This window comes from Lissotriton helveticus, chromosome 10, assembly GCF_964261635.1.
Source record: "Lissotriton helveticus chromosome 10, aLisHel1.1, whole genome shotgun sequence".
Classification (NCBI taxonomy): domain Eukaryota; kingdom Metazoa; phylum Chordata; class Amphibia; order Caudata; family Salamandridae; genus Lissotriton; species Lissotriton helveticus.
In genome coordinates, this window is record NC_136071.1 from 60129107 (window position 1) to 60150101 (window position 20995).

At 47.5% G+C, this 20995-nt stretch overlaps 1 protein-coding gene across 1 annotated transcript in view; it reads right to left on the reverse strand.

The window, feature by feature from the left end:
• Nucleotides 1-20995, reverse strand: part of LOC144783891 (extracellular calcium-sensing receptor-like) — a 179708-nt gene that overhangs the window by 12032 nt on the left and 146681 nt on the right. Inside the window, exon 5 of the mRNA XM_078662633.1 lies at nucleotides 4281-4404. Coding sequence (XP_078518759.1) covers nucleotides 4281-4404 — 124 coding nt within the window. The remainder of the gene's footprint in view (nucleotides 1-4280; nucleotides 4405-20995) is intronic.

The following is a 20995-nucleotide window of genomic DNA, read 5'->3' on the forward strand; positions in this document are numbered from 1 at the left end:
ACGTATCTTGGAAGCCAAAAAAGAACATCTGGAGCATAGAATAGATCGGGCGGACAACACGAGCAGAGAACTTTTCAGAATTGTGAAAGAGTTTGTTGATCCTGCTGCTGGCGCCCTCACACACTCTCATACAGAAGAGTGGATTAGGAAGTTGGCTGACTTCTTTGTCACAAAAATCAAAATCATTCAAGATTCCTTCCCCCCTGTGGCTCTCCCCGCGGCTGCTGACGACTTATGTCTTACTTGGAGTCCAGTACCATCCTTGGAGGAAGAGGCCAGACCCACACTATCGGTCTTTCCACAGTTGTCCTATGGATCATCGCTGGAGCTACTGTCGCGGCTTCAATCTGGCTCACCCCTGGATGCATGCCCAGCAAAGTGTTTGGGCAGGGTGGCATCGGCAGTAAACAGCTTGTTGAACCCCCTGCTCAATCTGTCTTTGAGTTCTGGAGTGGTGCCCAGGGAATGGAAACACGCGCTTATTCTGCCGCTGATCAAAAAACCTCTGTTAGATCCTTTGCTGCCGGCCAACTACAGACCAATCTCCCTCCTCCCTGCTCTGGCGAAGGTGGTTGAGAAGCATGTTCAACATACACTTACCACCTTTATTGAGAATAACAATCTTCTCCATGATTCTCAATCGGGTTTCCGTGCCAATTATAGCACGGAGACAGCCCTAGTGGAGGTAACCGACGCCATCAGGGAGACGCTCGATCGAGGGGGAAGGGCGATGCTGGTCATGTTGGACTTATCGGCGGCTTTCGACACCGTCCCTCATGCCGGTCTCCTTTTAAGACTCAGGGAGATCGGACTGCGGGGGACGGTGTTGGATTGGTTTCAATCCTTTCTATCGGGCCGCCGGCAGGTGATCTGGGCTCCACAGTTCTCAGCTGAAATGCCATCGCTGGAGGTTGGGGGTTCCTCAAGGTTCCATTCTGAGCCCCACCATATTTAACATCTATATGGCTCCTCTGGCGGTGGTAGCGGAGGCTTTTGGGGCCCGGATCATCTCATATGCTGACGATACCCAGCTCCTGTTTACGTGCAGCAAAGGAGAGGTTTTTGACGGCGGCAGGATTAAAGACTGTCTGAGTGCAGTCTTCGCGTGGTTTCAGCGGCACAGCCTGAAATGCAACTCGGATAAGTCCGAGTTGCTTTTCTTCGGCTGTGCCCCCGATCCGAGTTGGAGGTCGTGGTGGCCCCAGGACATGTTCCCTCCTGAGAAGTCATCCTCCCAAGTGAAAAATCTGGGAGTGGTTGTTGACGATGATCTATCGTTTCGTCCCCACATTGTGGGGTTAGCAGGGAAATGCTTCGGCATTCTTAAAATGCTGAGGAAATTTCTGCCACTGCTTTCCCTGCAATACCGTAAGACTATAGTCCAGGCATTAGTAGGGTCACGATTAGACTACGCAAATGCGCTCTGTGCAGGTCTGCCCAAGTATTTACTGGCCAGACTGCAAATTGTTCAAAATTGGGCGGCCCGAGCTATATTTGGTCTGCCTAGAAGAGCCGGTGCGTCTCTGCTTTTAAATAGGCTGCATTGGTTGCCTATTTCGAAAAGAATTAGGTTCAAAATTCTCACGCTGGCGTTTAAAGCCCTTCATGATGTAGGTCCCAGCTACATAAGGAAGCGTACTGCTTTCTATGTGCCACGGAGGTTGCTGCGGTCAGCAGACTTGGCTAAAATGGAGGTGCCTATCATCAAACGAGTCCGGATGGGAGGGCGGTCCTTTCAATATGTGGCAGCATGCCTTTGGAATGAGCTCCCTTTTTCCCTCCGTAAAGCTAACTGTCTTTTAGCTTTTAGGAAAGAGCTGAAGACCATGCTCTTCGCTGTGTAACCACTGTGACTACAGCGTCCGCTTTTCGTTGTGTTCTTGGATTTCAGGTCTCTTTGCTAAAGCGCCGGGACACTTCCTGGGGTAGCCGTGCGCTCTAAAAGTATGGCCGTAACATAACATAACATAACATAACATACACTGCCGAAGGATGTTGTATGGATGTAGTTCCACCTCATGAGGTTTATTAAACTATTTTCTTGATATTCCAGCTTCCGTGCCAACTTCTATTTATTGGTCTGTGGACTGGTGTGCAGAGAAGGACGAACCGCTAGCACCGGTAGGCCTTGCTGAGGTCTACTTCTACACTCACCCTTGTATTCAGGACAGAGATGTGGACTTCAAGAATCAATTGGTTGATCTCATGTGTGGCAACAGGGACACAGCAAGCTGCAAGTGGACATTTCCTAGAAAATACGAGCTAACCAGTAGGAAAGAGAACTTAAACTCGATGTTGATGGTGACCTCTGCCAGGTACCCTGATAGCCTCTAAGTACCCCACTCACGTCCTGTGTGACTTAGAAGTGCACCTCCATAATTATATGAGTGCTAAAAAACACATACCTCATAATGACTGCATTAGTGATTATTTCAGGACAGGGCCCACTTACACTTAGAACATTAAATGTGATTTTATAACCACAATGAGAATAATTCTTTGTCAGTAAGGATGGTTTCTTCTCCTAAGAAACCTATGACGTAGCAAGATTTTGTGTGTAGAATCATACCAAAATACAAGGGTCAAGTGCAGAAACTAGGGGCCAGATGTAGGTAAATATATTTTACCGACTCATAAATACCGAATTTTACAGATTCGGTATTTATGAATCAGTAAAATATAAGGAGGGAGATGTAGGTAAATCCAGATGTGGATTTACTGAATCTGTAAAAGTCGGTATTTACCGATTCGGTAAATACCGACCGGTAATGCCCATTCATTCCTATGGGCTTTGAAGCCCATAGGAATGAATGGGCATTACCGACTCGGTATTTACCGAATCGGTAAATACCGAATTTCACAAGGGTGCAGGGGGTGTCACTTTGACACCCTCTAGCACCCCCAAAACAGGTTCGGGTGCCATGTGGCAGGCATACCTGCCCTAAGGGCAGGTCTGCCTGTCATATGGCACAGGTGTGCATGCACACATGTGCATGCACACCGGAATCGGTATTTTACCATCAAATTGAATTTGATGGTAAAATACCGATTCGGTAAGGCTTGTGGGACTCAGAAGAGTCCCACCTACATATCAAATTTACCGAATCGGTAAAAATACCGATTCGGTATTTTACAGAATCGGTAAATTTACCGATCGGTAAATTTACCGATTCTGTAAAAATATGCCCCCTACATCTCAAATTCCATTTACCGGTCAGTAACGGCCGAATTCGGCCGTTACCGACCGGTAAATGCCTACCTACATCTGGCCCTAAGACCTGGATTCTGAAAGTTGCAGACAATGCAACACAGCACCCAAAGAGGCTGGGCTGTGTTGTGTGCCAGGGAGAGAGGAGGAGAGCACCATATTCACTGAGATATGTCACTCACCTCCCCTCTCCCTAGCGCTAGTGCTGATTTGTGTTGTTGTTCTGCAGGAACACAGCTTAGTGCCATAGTGCTAGTGTGTGTGCCCGTCTAGCATAGGTTTTGTACTGGTAGGGTACCCTTCCTGGACAAAATACTGTGCCTAGACAAGTTTAAAATCTGTTCCTAATTTGTGTGTGTGCTGTACAGTGCAGTACACTTGCAAAGTCGGACAATCTCAGAGAAATGAAAATATGTCCTTGTTTAAACCCTGCTTTTCAGCGGTGTTCGTTTTTGGCCCTAAACCCTTTCTACCAATGTTAGTGAATAGGTTTTGCATCAAAAAGACTGCGTGGTAGCATGGAAACGCCCATGTACCACCTATGTATCACCCCCTTGATGCAAAGTAATACAAAGCAGCATTTCGCACTGCTTTGCATTACTTTTATGTACAAACCAATGCAAATACCAATTTATGTTGGTTTGTAAATCCCAAAACAGGTTTAGTGTCGTGTTTGAGTTGAAAAAGTAACGCTAACACAATGCTAAACCTTTGAGAATCTGGGCCCAAGTGTTTTATTTTGTGACACTTTTCTATCTAAGTTTCAGAGAATATTAACATTAGTTGAGATGTATGTAGAATAATCAAGTGACTTTTCAGTGAGCCTATAAGTGTGCAATTTAGTTGTTATGCCATCCAGTTGAACAGTTTCACATCTGCTCGTGTTTCCTACCTAGAGTATATCTTAGATGCCTACTACATCATACATACCAACTGACCATTTTCATTCCTTTCACCGAGAGGCACTTCTTACCAGTTCAGGCTGAATTCCAGGTGCAAGTGGTCCTTGTCTGCTGAGGTGAAGCTGTCCACTGAATAACATATCATAACTCTAGAAAGTTAGTGAACCCACCTGTTTGGTTGGTGATGCTCCCTTCAGGACAGGGCACACAGGAGAAGCAGCACTTGGGACGTCCTGTAATGGCAGATTTCCGGTATCCTGGATCACAACTTTCACTGCAGACTGACTGAGGGATCTGGAATAATGACAGATGGTTAAGCATTTCCAAACCAAGGCTCTCCCTATCTTTAAGCATTTTATTGGAATATATGTGTGACTCGAAACTGTTCTGAATCCCATTATAGGAATGTCCTGTATTTTCTGCATGGCCCATTGTAGTTTTCCCTATGTTGGCGTAGCTGTGCACGCTGTAGACATTCATAATTAAATAATCAATTGTGGCCTACTGCCCAGTCTTTTTTACAGCTATAAATCGGGGCCCAAATGCAACTACCTAATTTTCTAGCCCTCTGGCCCTTCCTTTCATACACCCATTTTTCTAGATTAAAGATAGATAACGGCTGTGCAAGCCATTGATGAAACGTTGGGGTGAGTGAATCCAACCAGGCCGTGAGAAATACAGATTCTAACCACTGCCATGGCCAAAAACAAAAAAAGATTGATGTGACCCAATAGTTCCATCACGTCTGACCCTTAGCAGCATTAATACTGGAGTTTGGATTACTTTTAATTTCAGGGATTGATCTAAAAAAATATTGATGGAAGAGGAGTGGCGCAGCGGCCAGGGTGCCTGACTCTAGACCACGGGGTTCACGGTTCGGTCCCCAGCACCAGCGGCAGGTTAGTCCAGGACCACGTGGCACTGGGCAATAGCTTGCTTAATATTCTTGACAGCCCCCAGCGCCGGGACACCTCGCAGGAGATAGCTGTGCGCTTTACAAGTGCTGGTATTTCATTTCAGTTCATATCCCTTTTCAGGGTTTCTAGCAGGTGACATGTTGAGAACATATGTATTTGTTCTGCTACTGTGCTACTGCAGCGAGGACAGCTGACTCCTCCTTGGTCCGCCCTTGGGGCTATTTTGGCTGGGGTTGTAATACAGCAAGAAATTCGTTTTATGATGTTGTGACTGTTACATGGCAGAGCACAGAATTGACTTCCATAGTTCCAAAGAGTCTAAAAAACTGCCACACTCTGTACCTAGCTTGCGTCTCCATTTCTCCACTTGCTTCTTAAGGTCGTCCTGCATCAATTGGGTCAGCCCCTCATATATGTGACTGACAGTACATCAATCAATCAATCAATCAATCAATCCTCGTAATCCCTATCCACCTCCGTGATAGAGTCTTTGCAAAATCCATTCGGCCCCCCTTTCTTCTAAGCTAAAAAGCTACATTTTTGCAAATAATTAAAAATGAATTTTCTGTCAACCCAATAATTAACTTGAACTTCCTCAAATGACTGAATCCCATCCGGATTACCAAATCCTCCCTGCGTAACATAACAATATCATGAAAAATTTCAGGAAGCACTGGGTTCAGAGAAGAAGTTCATCCTGCTGAGCCCTATTTTCCTCTTTAGTGCCGCCCATACCTGAAATGCGGCTGACGGAACTTTGAATCTAACTCTCTTATAATAGCTAGGTTCAATATTTTTCAAGAACCAATTTTGAGCTTCATCTCTTAATAATAGCTCATAGGTATCGGGTGACCCCTCCTACACCATCGATCTTCAGAGTTCCCTCCCACAAGACCACGCAAATACTGTAGCACTGTGGCCCAATGGTACATTCTTAGAACCGGAACTGGCCATCCCCTCTCTCCCTGGGAAGTGTCCCCTTAAGCCAATGACTTTCAATTTCCAACGCTATAGCCCTGAAGCGGTAGAGGACTTTGGGTAGAAAAACTATCTTAATTATATTTCATCGGCCAACAATAGACAGATGAAAGTCATTCATCCTATCAAGATCCTTCTTCCCTTTCTGAATGACAGGTGCTAAATTTAGCTCCACATTTTGCTCTAGCATTTAATGTTATACTTATACCTAGATAAATTGTTGACTGCATCACCCGGGGGTCCTCCAGCTATACCAAGCTATTTGTGACTATTCACATTCAAACAGCCAGGCCTCTTTAAGTGCTAAATGATTATCAGATGTTACTACAGCCGAATCATCAGCATAACGACAGAATTTTGGTATTGCGCTCTTGAAAACACATAGGTTTAATGCCCCTATTGGCCTCAATTTTCCGAATCAGGAGATCTATGTAACATGCAAAGAGAAGAGGGAAACAGGAGCAGCCTTGCCTCGTCCCCTTTTTATCAAAAGTGGTTCTGTGTGGCCCCCGTTAAGGCAAAGCCAGAAAACGGGCCTGATACATTACCCATATAGCATCGATAAAACCCTTACCAATACCGAACCACTCATGGTTGGCACAGAGGTTGTTTGAGGAGACCCTATCAAACGCCTTTCCGGCATCATACAGTATCAGCGCAATAGGGTCTCCTGTGACTGCAGCCGCATCAAACAGTGTTACCACCCTGCATATGTAGTAAGTAGTACCTGTGCCCAATATAAAACCATGCTGCCGAAGATAATAACCGTATCAATAATTTGGCTTATCAGGAAGGCTAATACCTTTGAAATTATCTTTGCATCGCTGTTCATAAGCGTTCTGGGTCTATAAGACCCAGGTTCAGTTGAAGGCTTCCCCTTCTTCAAGAGAAAAATGGCAGCCCAAGCCCATGACTCTGGGGGGCACACCTCCATTTGTGCCTGACCAAATGTTTTAACCAGATTGGGCCATTTTGAAAATGGAGCATCTAAGAATTCAACATCTTCTGGAGAGAACTGCTCCGGTTGTATATCACTTAAATAATCTCTGATTAGGCTCTCCTCGAAGTGCTGATCATCATGGTATAAGTTCTCATAATACTTATGAAATTTCTCCTGCATACCCATGGACCAGTTACTAAGTTACCCCTCACATGTTTTATCTCAAGGATCTCACCCCTAACTGCTTTCCGTCTGATTCGTACTGTCCGCATATGCCCGACTCATTCATTATGCTAGTGACAAACTTGCCACCATGCAAGATACATTTCAGCTGCTCTAACTGCTGAGATTACTCCTATTGCGTCTCTTACAAATGCAAGTTTGAGCAATATATTCTCTGTGCATGCCCCAGAAGCTATAGCACCAACAAGTTCATCCTCAATATGTGCCAATGCTTTATATATTACCTTTAGGTGTTGAATTTCTTTCTTTTTACGATGCAGACTGAAGCTGAGTGTCTCCCCCTTACCCCTGCCTCAAACGCATTTCAGACCATACCACTACCAGTGCTGTTTCTGTTAATCTCCATGAACTCCCCAATCCATTTAGTCATGTATATAATATGGCCCTGATACTGCAACAAGCCTCTTTCAAATGTCTAAGTATATTCTGCTCTTTACAACTCCATAAATGTAACTTCCAAAACCAAGGGGTTATGATCTGACATGACTCCCGAATATTTTTCAATACTATATCTTGCTATCAACTGCTATGTAACAAAGAAGTTTTCAAAGTGTGCTACAGTTTTATGAGGGGATGTAAAATAGGTGCTACCAAGGTCAAAAGGCTTTCAATGTGGCCAGACATTGATTAGCCCATTGTCTGATGTCAGACCTGTAAGAGCCCTAAAAACCTTGGGGCAGATTTATGAAGGCCTTGCGCCACCGGTGCGTCACTTTTTCCCATGTTAAAAGTGACGCACCGGCGGCGCAAGGCCTTCATAAATCTGCCCCTTTATGTTTCTGGCCAGCATAATTGCAAGTGTTTCTACTCCAGTGCCCGCCCATGCCAAATAGTCAGGTCATCACAGAATATAATCAGAGTTGGTCATAATGCTAGCTCAGAGTTGTGAAATTCCAAAATATCAGAGTCAACACCAGTAGACCCCTATACAGAGCAGGTGGTAAATACATGTTTACAATAACAACATTCTGCTATCACCCAGCACCCATAATTTTCCGCCAAATGCCTTTGGAATATTTTATGTCACCTCTGAGTAAGAATGCCAATGTTATGTACATCGGCTTTTGATTTGCAACGTGCCATTCTAAATTGATACTCAATGTGATTTTCATTTTACAGTATTATTATAGGGAGGTGGATTCCCCCTTTATAATTATTTGGGAGGTTATTGCGAATGTGTGGTTTATAGGGAAGTGGATTCCCCCTTTACAACTAGTTGGGAGGTTACTGCAAGTGTGTGGTTTGTAGGGAGGTGGAGTCCCCCTTTACAATTATTTGGGAGGTTACTGCGAGTGTTTGGCAATAGAGAGGTGGATTCCCACTTGGGAGGTTATTGTGTGTGGTGGTTTATAGAGAGGTGGATTCCCACTTGGGTTACTGTGTGTGGCAATAGGGAGGTGGATTCCCCCTTGGGAGGTTACTGTGTGTGGTGGTTTATAGGGAGGTGGATTCCCCCTTTACGAGGAGGTATGTGTTCTCTTATTGGGAGGCTACTGTGTATTAATGCGTGGTTGGTCCGGCAATAGTATGCAGACGGAACATTATAATATGTGCATTAGAGGATATGTAAATTTCCCTGGTCCTGCAATAGTATGCAGTAGAGGGTGTTCTTGGTAAATGGACGGTATATTATAGTATGTGCAGTTGAGAGCGTATGGTATTCCCTGGTCCTGCCATTTGTTTAAGTTTACGACTTCTATATTACTACGTTATTACTTATATCTATACTACTATTATAAAGAGAGAACTGGGAACCTTTGAGGCGGGTAAACTCCGGAAGTACAGCACCAATCATAACACCCAATACACCGTTGGAAAGGGGAGTGAAAGCAGATTGACATAGGCTATTGGAAAGGGGCGACCACTCGGTCCCCCCGAACGTATGGTGGAGTACCACGATCCCCCCGGGAAGCCATCTTGGGCGGGAGGCGAGTCTCGGCTGGTATGCCCGAAGCGGCGTAGCCGGGGCGCGCCTTTTTCCGCCCTGGAGTGGGTTGTCCTAGACACTGACGCACTCGGCCACGCCCTCGGTGGCGGGCGGGGGCGGGTTGACGCCCGCCCCGAAGACGGATAAAAGAAGCAACAAGCCAAGAAAACATCCTCTCGTTCCTGTGCTCTGAAGCTGCACCTCCCCACTGCACGTGAGCTCAAGACGGAACGAAGAGCCAATTTTGAGCGTTGTAATCTTTCTTTTTGTTTTACAGATATCCCGTCTGGGAATGCCTAAGAAAGTCGGACAGCGGGTCAGTACCGATCAGATGCTCCGCATGCTCATGAAGGAGGTAGCCGATTTGAAGAAGCAGATGGCGGCTAAGAACGGGGAGGGAGGACCGAAACGGCCTTTGCCGGGAGTAGTCCCCGGTGGGAGAGGCAAGAGGTCCAGAAAGGGGGCGCTTGGGGGTGAAACTCCGGTCCCTGATACCCCACTTGAGGAGCCAACCCCGGTGCCGAAGGGGGGGAATCCGATCCCCGTGGTGGTCACCCCCGTGACCAGGGAGGATATGCCTCCCGAGTTAGCGGCACAATTGGCAGCGTGGTTGGGAAAAGAAAACGAGGGCACCACGGCTGACGACGCCCGGGCAGTAATGAGACAACTGCGGGAATCTAGGGAGGCTGGGAAGACATCAGCTTCTGTTACCCCGCCAGTTACGGCGGCGGAAAATGCAACGGGCCCAGTTTCGGCGGCAAATGCAGCTTCTGGTTCAGGTAAGCGGCCATTGCCGATCGCGGGGGAGGGGTCTGTACCTTCACGAAGGGAGAAGGTGGCTCAGCATGTTCCACTGGAAATTAAGGAAAAGATTTGGGCGAATAAGTATGTTAATATTTTTTCTTTGCTTACCGACCATTACGAGATGGAGCATGTTAAGAGCCAAAAGGAGCTCATGCATCCGAGTGTTTGGCGCGCAAAAATGGCCGCCTTTAAGGTTGACGAAAACATTGGTACTTGGGGCAGAGCGTGGGGCATTTTTACCTCCATCATGGGTGAGCGCAGGCCTGAGTTGCTGACCGAGTTACCTATTTATCAATCGCGTATCATGGAGTACTCCGTAGCGTATGGGGGCAATCAGTGGTTCTGCTATGACAATATTTTTAGAAAAGCTAAGGAACATGACCCAGTTTTGACTTGGGATTGTTACGACTCCGTGTCATGGCAAAAAATGGAGAGTACTGGAATGTTAAAAGTACCATTGTCAGGGAGTAGTGGGGGTGAATCTTCCCGCCAATACTCTGGGACACCCTTTCGGACGGGTGCAGGTAGCGAGTACCACTCGAAGACGAGTGGCAACGCAGGTAAAAGGGGAATCTGTTGGAATTTTAACAGAGGTAAATGTACGAGGCCCCAGGGGTCGTGCAAGTTCAGACATGAATGTGGGGGGTGTGGGCAGCCATCCCATCCTGAGTCCATGTGCAGAGCCAAAACGGGTGATAACGGTGGTAAGGGAAGCGCCAAACAGGTCTAAAATAGTCCGAGGGGCGACTTTACCTACTCCGATTGATACCATGGCAATGATTCCTTGGCTCAGTGAATACCCGGATCATGCTTCCGCTGGGGTGTTGCGGAACGGGTTTTCATATGGTTTCCGCATCCCAGTGGGGGATTTTCAGGGTGTAGCTAACTGTACGAATCAACTATCGGTCTTACAGCATTCGGCTGTGGTACAGGCAAAGATTGGGAAGGAGGTGACTCGAGGTCGTGTCGCCGGTCCATTTGACTTGCCACCGGTTGATAATTTTGTTTGTTCCCCTCTAGGGGTGGTCCCCAAGAAGGACCCGGGTGAGTTTCGGCTGATACATAACTTGTCAGCCCCACGTGGTCTTTCCGTGAATGATGCGATAGACCCGGAAGTATGTTCGGTGCGGTACGCATCTTTCGATGAGGCCGTCGCCATGTTGCATCGCCTGGGGCCCGGGGCGCTGATGGCAAAATCAGATATCGAGTCAGCGTTCCGGTTGCTCCCGGTACACCCAGACGATCAGCGTCTCCTTGGTTTTAGGTTTCAGGGTCGCTATTACATGGACAGATGTATGCCAATGGGATGTTCTATATCTTGTGCCTATTTTGAAATGTTCAGTTGTTTTTTGCAATGGGTCTTCACAAAGAAGACGGGTTTTCAACATGTTATGCATTATCTCGATGATTTTTTGTTCTTGGGGGCAACCGGGGATCCAGAATGTGGACAGGCTTTAAATGAATTTTGTGTCTTGATGAACCAATTTGGTGTGCCATTGGCGCCAGGTAAGACCGTGGGTCCCTCGACTTCCCTCGAGTTTCTGGGGATCGAGCTCGACTCGGTAGAGGGTTGTTTTCGACTACCAAGAGATAAGGTTTTGAAATTCAGGGCATCCCTTGAAACATGTATCAGTCAGACTAAAGTAAAACTGCATCAATTACAACAAGTGGTGGGCCAGTTGAATTTTGCCCTGAGAGTAATGCCGATGGCCCGCCCCTTTTCCCGCTCGATTGCACAAGCTATGGTCGGCCTGAAGGAGGGTCATCACCGCACGAGGCTCTCGGCAGAGGTTCGCCAGGTCATGCGCATTTGGTTGGCATTTCTTGCGGATTTCAATGGTCGAATTGTCTGGATAAAACCGGCGGTGTCCTCTGAGGAGCTGGGGCTGTGGACAGATTCGGCGGGGAGTATAGGTTTTGGCGCCATATTCGGCACACAATGGACGGCTCAAAAATGGCCGTCATGGTGGCATGAGTGCGGATTGACGAGGAACATTGCTTTTCTCGAACTTTTCCCTATTTTGGTGGCCCTGAAAACTTGGCCTGAGGGGTTCCGGGATCAGTCTGTGGTGTTTTGGTCTGACAACATGACCGTGGTAGAGTGTATCAATAGTCAGGCAGCACGTTGCAAATGGATGCTGAGACTGCTTAAAGAAATTGTGTTATTGTGCATGCAGTTGAATGTGCTCTTTAGGGCAAGACATGTCCCGGGGGTATTGAACCAAGCGGCTGATGCGCTTTCTCGTTTCCGTATGCAGGCCTTCTGGGGTTTTCTGCCCGCAGCGGACCCGGTGGCAGCACCCTTTCCCGAAGCTCTCTGGTCTCTCGGTGCCCCGAACTACAAAACCTCGTGGGAGAGAGTTTAGCGCCCAGGACAAGGAAGGCATACGAAGGGGCGTTCCGTTCCTATTGGTCCTTTTTGGGTGCTGCTAGGGGGGAGCTTTGGGGCCAGGAGGAGCTTGTCGTTAAATTTTTGCTGTCTTTACATCAGGCAGGCAAATCAGTAGCTACGGCCCAGAGGCATCGGGCCGCCATTTCCTTTATGGCAAGGGCTCATGGGATCCAGGACCCGACAGCGTCTTTCGTAGTCCAGAAAGCGCTACGGGGGTGGCAACGCCTGGAGGGTCGCAAAGCAGATGAGAGGCGCCCGATAGGTCTGGATAGGTTGGCCCTGTTATTTTCCGTACTCCCGGCAACGTGTTCATCACAGTATGAGACAGTGTTATTCCGAGCCGCTTTTGCGCTAGCATTCCATGGGGCTATGCGGGTAAGCGAACTAGTGGCGAGGAACAAGCGGGATACGATGGGGGGATTGTGCCAAGAGCACGTTCAGGTCAAGGGGGAGACAATGACTGTCTCGTTTGTCAGGTCCAAAACCGATCAGGGTGCGTTTGGGGACTGCATAATCATACAGAGGATTCCCGGGTCCCCCATGTGCCCTGTGGTTTGCGTAGAGGAATATTTAGCGCAGAGAGTGGCATCATGGGGGGGGACCTTTTTGAGACACGCTGACACCACCCCACTGACAAGGTTTCAGTTCCAGCGGGTGCTTGCGATGTCGATTTCGGCCGCGGGCTTGAACCCCGGCGAGTTTGGGACCCATTCTTTTCGGATAGGGGCTGCTACAGAGGCTACAGCCAGGGGTCTGAGTGTAGAAGAAGTAAAACGTGTAGGGCGTTGGTCTTCGAACTGTTATAAAAGGTATGTGCGGTTGCACATGTTATGAAGCTGTAATGATGTACTCACGCTTCTTGTTTTTGTTTGGTTTTCAGTTGCGCAAGCCTACGAGGCGGGGCGGACTGTGCAGTCGACCCGACACATGGGGACCAGCGGTCAGACATCACCGGCTGGGAAAAAGGAGGTGTGGGTCGTGGGCCACTCATACGTGAGGCGTGCCGCGGACGTATTCAAAGCAGGTGACATGATTCACGTGGCTGGGGAATACGGGTACAGTGTGTCCTTCTACGGAAAGGGCGGGCTCTGTATTGACCAGTTTCAATCCTTTTTCGAGGATTTGTTAGGGCGGACAAGGTCACCGCCGTCTATAATCATAGTCCATCTTGGGGGCAACGATTTGGTGGCCACTGGTAGACGACTTCTTCTTGAGGCAATGCTTTCCACAGTAAGTTGGTTGGCAGGGAGAGTTCCAGGGTGCACAATTGCATGGTCCCACATGATCCCACGAAAAGTGTGGCGGGGGGCTATTTCTGTTTCTGCTCTGAATCATTCAGTAAGGAAAATAAATAACAAAGTGAGTAGATTGTTTCGTTCAAGTACTCTGCATTCTGTCTCGCATGGTTGTATCAGAGGGGACGGTATGTATTTGGGGGACGGTGTTCATTTGTCCCGGGTGGGGAATGAGTTACTCATAGGAGACCTCATAGCTTGGTTAAAAAGTTTATAACATGACCTTTAGGCAGGAGTTGTTGTGGGGGGTCCGGATAGCCGGTCAACTATCCGGCCTGTGGCGGTAAGGTCATGATCGGTGAGCAGTAATTGGAAGATCCCTATGGGGGGGCGTCACCCATTACGGATGGGAGCGCTCGGGGGAGGTGGCCATTGGCCCCTCAACGGGGAGGCGGTCCCGTCTAAGGATAGGCCGCCGGAAGGAAAGGAAAGGTGGTCAAGGCCCCTTCCTGGATAGTAGGGGCTACGGGCCCTCCTGGGGAATTTCCCGGGGCCAGGACATCTGCGACGGCAGATGGGTAAGTTGTGTGGGGTTCGGGAGGGGGTTTACGCTACCTCTTAGACACCTCACACGAGTCCTCGGACGACCGTTAAATGGCGTCGAGTTCATTGGGGCCCCCGTCAAGTCCAAGGGAAATTGGTAGATGCACTTGAGGTACGCCTCTGTGCGGTTGGTCCTCTCACAAGTGAGGGTGGTATTTCTGGTTTAGGGATCTGACACCGGTTACGACCTTGCCGTTGGCCCTTAACGTTAGGATGTACAATTTCAAGTCAAATGTTTTTTAGGATGTTGGATCGGCTAGGAGAATCTTTGTATTAGAGATCTGTTAAGGTTAGCCAAACATCGTAATGTGGAAATGAAATTGTACATAATATGAAACTGTTATTTTAATGTTTTGATTTTGTTTCATATTTTAATAAATACGGCCGGGAGGGTCACTCCCTCCCGCCTTCCAAAAGTTCAGAACCGTTTCGGTTTCCCATCCTTGGGGATTGTGTCGAGAGGGGGTGGCGGGTATCTCAGCCATATGGAAAGGGGCGACCACTCGGTCCCCCCGAACGTATGGTGGAGTACCACGATCCCCCCGGGAAGCCATCTTGGGCGGGAGGCGAGTCTCGGCTGGTATGCCCGAAGCGGCGTAGCCGGGGCGCGCCTTTTTCCGCCCTGGAGTGGGTTGTCCTAGACACTGACGCACTCGGCCACGCCCTCGGTGGCGGGCGGGGGCGGGTTGACGCCCGCCCCGAAGACGGATAAAAGAAGCAACAAGCCAAGAAAACATCCTCTCGTTCCTGTGCTCTGAAGCTGCACCTCCCCACTGCACGTGAGCTCAAGACGGAACGAAGAGCCAATTTTGACCCACCCACCAGCCCCTGAGGACAGCTAGTTGTTTTGAAATAAAGTTTTGATGTGGTAACTCTATTTTCTTACAGGTTGTGACGATTGTTGTGATAATTTTTTGAGTATGCAATAAAGATGGTCACTTTCAGTATGTTGTGCAAATAAAGGATTTTGCAGTGGTGTTGATCAGTAATCATGCTTTTAATAGGCTATAATTGTTTCGTGATTTAGTAATTTAGATAGATTTGTCGTATTTATTGTCGGGCGGTAAGGTCATGATCGGTGAGCAGTAATTGGAAGATCCCTATGGGGGGGCGTCACCCATTACGGATGGGAGCGCTCGGGGGAGGTGGCCATTGGCCCCTCAACGGGGAGGCGGTCCCGTCTAAGGATAGGCCGCCGGAAGGAAAGGAAAGGTGGTCAAGGCCCCTTCCTGGATAGGAGGGGCTACGGGCCCTCCTGGGGAATTTCCCGGGGCCAGGACATCTGCGACGGCAGATGGGTAAGTTGTGTGGGGTTCGGGAGGGGGTTTACGCTACCTCTTAGACACCTCACACGAGTCCTCGGACGACCGTTAAATGGCGTCGAGTTCATTGGGGCCCCCGTCAAGTCCAAGGGAAATTGGTAGATGCACTTGAGGTACGCCTCTGTGCGGTTGGTCCTCTCACAAGTGAGGGTGGTATTTCTGGTTTAGGGATCTGACACCGGTTACGACCTTGCCGTTGGCCCTTAACGTTAGGATGTACAATTTCAAGTCAAATGTTTTTTAGGATGTTGGATCGGCTAGGAGAATCTTTGTATTAGAGATCTGTTAAGGTTAGCCAAACATCGTAATGTGGAAATGAAATTGTACATAATATGAAACTGTTATTTTAATGTTTTGATTTTGTTTCATATTTTAATAAATACGGCCGGGAGGGTCACTCCCTCCCGCCTTCCAAAAGTTCAGAACCGTTTCGGTTTCCCATCCTTGGGGAATGTGTCGAGAGGGGGTGGCGGGTATCTCAGCCATAACATCTGGGCACCATATACATTAGAAAGGTGAAACAACATAGGGGGTAAAGAAGTCCCTTCTGGGCATTGAAAACGACTGTTTGGGGGCGTGGCGTGGGCGTAAAAGGGGGGCATGGCGTGTGCTCTCTCATTGTATCATGCCGTATCGTGCCCAAAAACAAGCAAACAGGTCGATGTTCAAACAAGCAAACAGGTCAAGCAAACAGGTCGATGTCGATGTTCACACAAGCAAATAGGTCGATGTTCAAACGCTATATGGTAAATGACAGTGGCCGTGTTGGGGGCGTGGTGGGTGTCATTGGGGGGCGTGGTGTGTGCTCTGTCATCGTCCTGGCATAGTTGGGGGGCGTGGTGGGCGTCATTGGGGGGCGTGACGTGTGCTCTCTCAACATTGTATCGTGGTCACAAACAAGCGAACATGTCGATGGACAAACGCAAATTCAGACACAACTTTCACCTACCGACTCACAGCTTTACTTTTTCATCATTGGAGCCGTAAGCAATGTGGGCGGATTAGTAAACATGCCGAGGTCACACAACAACTTTTAGCCAATCCTACCAAAGCTTTCACCATACAACAACTTTTAGCCAATCGTAACAATGCTTGCACACCTTTTACCAATCGTAGCAATGCTTTCACACTGACAGGGGTCTTGGAGAACAAGGACAGTCGCCTAATGCGACACGTCCTCATTGCATGCGTGAACGTCATTGGACACGTCCGCATTGCATGCCTGAACGTACAAAGGCAGACTTGCAATTGCGGGAAGTTTAAAATGAGACACATGCACACTTACACATAACGAAGACCGACGCGGCATCACAGCCTAAGTTAGACTTGCAATTGCGGGAACTTTAAAAAAAAAAAAGGGAGAACACCACTGCTTTGAGAGACACAAGCACAGTTACAGATAACGAATACCGACACAACATCACAGCATGTGTTACCATACTAAGACGGCCTGGCAATAATCACCGGCGCACACTTACACATACGGAATACGAAACATGGCAAAACCGAGGCTTCTACAGTAGGAGGAACACGGCACAATTCCAAACAGATAAACAAGCACAAGCAAACGTAATCCGACAGACGCCAAAACCAAGGTTGCTACAGATGGAGGAAAACGGCACAATTACAAACATATAAACAAGCCCAAGCAAACGTAATCCGACACACGACAAAACCGACGTTGCTACAGTAGGAGGAAAACGGCACGATTAGAAACATATAAACAAGCCCAAGCAAACGTTCAACAAAGATAACATTTACATTACAATTCTATATTTACAAAAGTGACAGTACTGACAAACACACATATTAATTAAGGGAAATAAAAGTAACACACAGAGGGAGAAACTTACAGGAACAACACACAAACACTAACATTCACAATGGTAAAGCGCAAGACACAACTTGCACACAAAACTTATAAAACAAATGCACAAAAAAATAAACGCATACGCCAATCACAGGAACATCAACAGGAAATATTAAGAAGCCTCTCAAATCCCTCAACATCTGCGGTTTCGCAGATGCAAAATATAGCACAATCACAAACGCTTGCACATACAAATGATGGGGCTACAATATCCACCAATACACACACAAAAAACACACACAAAATACAGGAAAATGCTATGTGCCACAATACTACAGACCAAGATGAACAACAAGGTACAAAACTCAATTTTACAGAAAAACTAAAAACGCTACACAGATCGGCATTCCGCTACAATCACTTACAGACTACATAAACAATCCACATGTGAACATTGGGAATATGGACAATGTCTGTAACAAATGCTACGCAATGAAATGGAAAGGTGAACCTCAAGGGCTTTGCTGCTCTTCAGGAAAGGCAATTATCAATAAAGCTGAAGATCCACCGGAAATCATTAGACAATTACTTGATGACACTCACCCACTTTCTAATCATTTCTTAGCAAACACACAACGTTATCTATCTATACTACTATAATAAAGCAGAAACTTTCAGGCTTTGAGGCGGGTAAACTCGGGAACCACTGCGCCAATCTACACACCCGATACACCGTTGAAATCGGCAGGGTGTGTAGATGGTTATAGGCTACATAAAAATAAACGTTATTTAAAATTTTAGAGAAAAAAAAAAGTAGTGCCTCAAAAGTGGCGCGGCCGCGACGTGCGTGTCACGTTAGGAGCACGGGGAGGAGCGGCATCCGAGGAGCGGCAGACATGGCGCGGGGGAGGAGCAGTGAAGTCAGGAGCAGAGGACCGGCGGCGGAGGAGGAGCGGCGGTGGTGCGAGCGGACAGGCGGGAGCAGCGCCGGCGGAGGTAAGGGCACTCATGTAGGGGCAGGCGGGGGTCGGGGCAGGCGGGGGTCGGGGCAGGCGAGGGACGGGCACGGGCAGGCGGCGTTCGGGGAAGCCTGAGGACAAGGAAGAGGAGGCAAACGGTGCGCTACAAATGTCAGACAAACGGTGCATTACAGGAGGAAAACGAGGAAAAAGTGACGTGTAGCCAGAGGGGTTTTAGATGCTGTAAACGTTTGAGCCACCTCGGCTTCCGTAGGATAATCCCATGCTCTTCTCAATGGGACTCTGAGCTCCGCCGTTAACAAAGTGCGCCACGAAGGCCTACACACAGTCAGGAGAAAAACGGTACCCCCTCGAACGAGGCCACCTTCTGTCAAAAAGGGGAGAGTTTGCTCACATAACCGTCAGCGGTGAATATGTTATTGTTTAGATGTGTTTGCTTCACTATAGGAGATTATATTTATATAGGAATATTTCCTTCACGAATACCTGCGTCCCTTGTGTGGAGTGGAGGGAAGGGGGTGGATGGACGTGTGCACCAGGAAAAAGTGACGTGTGCAGGTTACAAAAGTGGGGAGGGTGGGGGCCCTGAAGCAAAGTAAATTACAGGAGGAAGAAGTGACGTCTGCAGGTTACAAAAGCGGGGCGGGAGGGGGCCCTGAAGCCTAATTGCTCCCGGGCAACGTCGGGACGGGCTGCTAGTTACTACATAAACTAAGTCATTATTATTATTATCATTAGTATTACATAGAGAAGGCTGTCTTACTGTTTATTACTTACATTATTACTATTGCATCATTATTATTATTACTACATAGGGAAAGCTATTTTATTACTTACATTATTACTATTGCATAATTATTATTATTATATAGGGAAGGCTATTTTATTACTTACATTATTATTTTCTCAATATTGCATTACTTTTACATTATTATTATTATTACATAAGGAGAGTTTGGCTCATGTTATTATGATTTTCTTTTACGTTTTTTTCTGGAATGTTTATCTTCTCTTCCTACGGTTACATATGTGTATACTATTTCATTTTGTTAAATATTATAAAGGGGAAGATGTGTAGTAATCTGCTTCTTAAGTAATGCATCTCCCTTGCCCTGATTCTCTGCCTGATGCTCTAGCTATATGATGTAGTTTGGAATGTTATGATGTTTGTACTTGAAGGGGGAGCAGTTTGAGAAGATGGGCTGAGCAGCCAGGAGGCTGCTCCTGGTGGGGCATATATTAAGACTTACATTGCAAGATGTAACTTGAAGAATAAACTACAACTACAAGAGCTGTCTACCAGACTTCATTGATTTCTACAAATAGCCACTCCTCTGGTTCTTGTTCCTTGTGTAGTATTAACAGTAACCCTCTCATGGTTCTCATCCTTCCTAGATGGTCAGACCTGAGAAGTCACTGCCCCCCTTCCACTCCTGTACTCACTCACTGCGCTCTGAGGTGCCCCAAGGGTCAGCATTAAGCCCTACCTTATTCAATGTATATGTGAGACCCCTGGCTCTGCTGGCCAAAACCTGGGACATCCCCCTGGTGTCATACCCAGATAACACCCAGCTGGTGTTTGCCTTCTCCAACAACCCTTGCCAGGATATGGTGAAATTTAGACCGGAGCTGACAGTTATCTTGGAGTGGATGCCACTAATTATTTGCAGCTAAATTCAGCCAAATCAGAGACCCTCCTGGTAGGTAAAGACTCCCATCTATGGGGCAACAGTGGTGGCCTCCTGCTCTTGGCACTCCCCCATACCCAAACCTATGGTGAAGAACCTAGGCATAATGATGGACAGTAATCTCACCTTTGAGATCCATGCCAAATAAGTGGCATGGAAAGTTTTGTACTGCTGCGAGGCCTCAAACCAATACCAGGTCTCTTTGACTCTAAGAGTCTGCAACTGATCATCCATTCATCTGTCCTTGCCAGACTAGATTACTGCAATGTGCATCTTCTGGGAGCCAACAAATCCGCAATTTTAAGGCTACAACGTGTTCAGACTGCTGCTGCTCGGGCAATCTTATCCCTCCCAAACACTGTCATATGTCCAGACTCCTCTGTTGCCTACACTGGCTCCCTCTACAACAGAGAGTGCACTTCAAAACGAGGGCCTCAACTATAAAATCCTTCTGGGCATTGACCCCAGAATCTTGAGGGATTTATGTTCCTACTATGCCCCCGACATGTGCGCTGCGCTCAGCAGATCTGCTCCTGGCCAGAGTTCCTCGGATACGGAGGGCCAGAGCCGGCAGTTGATCTTTTAGTTGTTGGCTCCCGCCCTCTGGAACTCCCTCCCTACCCACATCCACAGCAACCCTGATCATCTTACCTTCAGAAGGCTGGTGAAGACCTGGCTTTTCACCCAATGTCGCTTCACTCTGTGTTCATCTCTAGTGCTGGGACACCCCGTTGCTGGGGCAGCCATGTGCGCTACAAATACGTTAACATAACATAACATAACATACCCATGATGTTCAATTCATTTTTTCCTCACACCCTCAAACTCTGAGATTCAATCTAGGTTTAACTGCAACCATCTTAAATTAAACCCCATCAAATCAGAAGTAATTCTGTTCTCCCCAAAAATTAGCCAATTTTCAATCCAAGGCTGGATCAGCAACCTGAAGGCCCTAAATTGCTCGCTCACTCTTTCCAACTAGGCTAAATCCCTAGGCTTCGCCTTTGACAAAAAAATTGTCAATAAAGGATCATATCAAAAGCTCA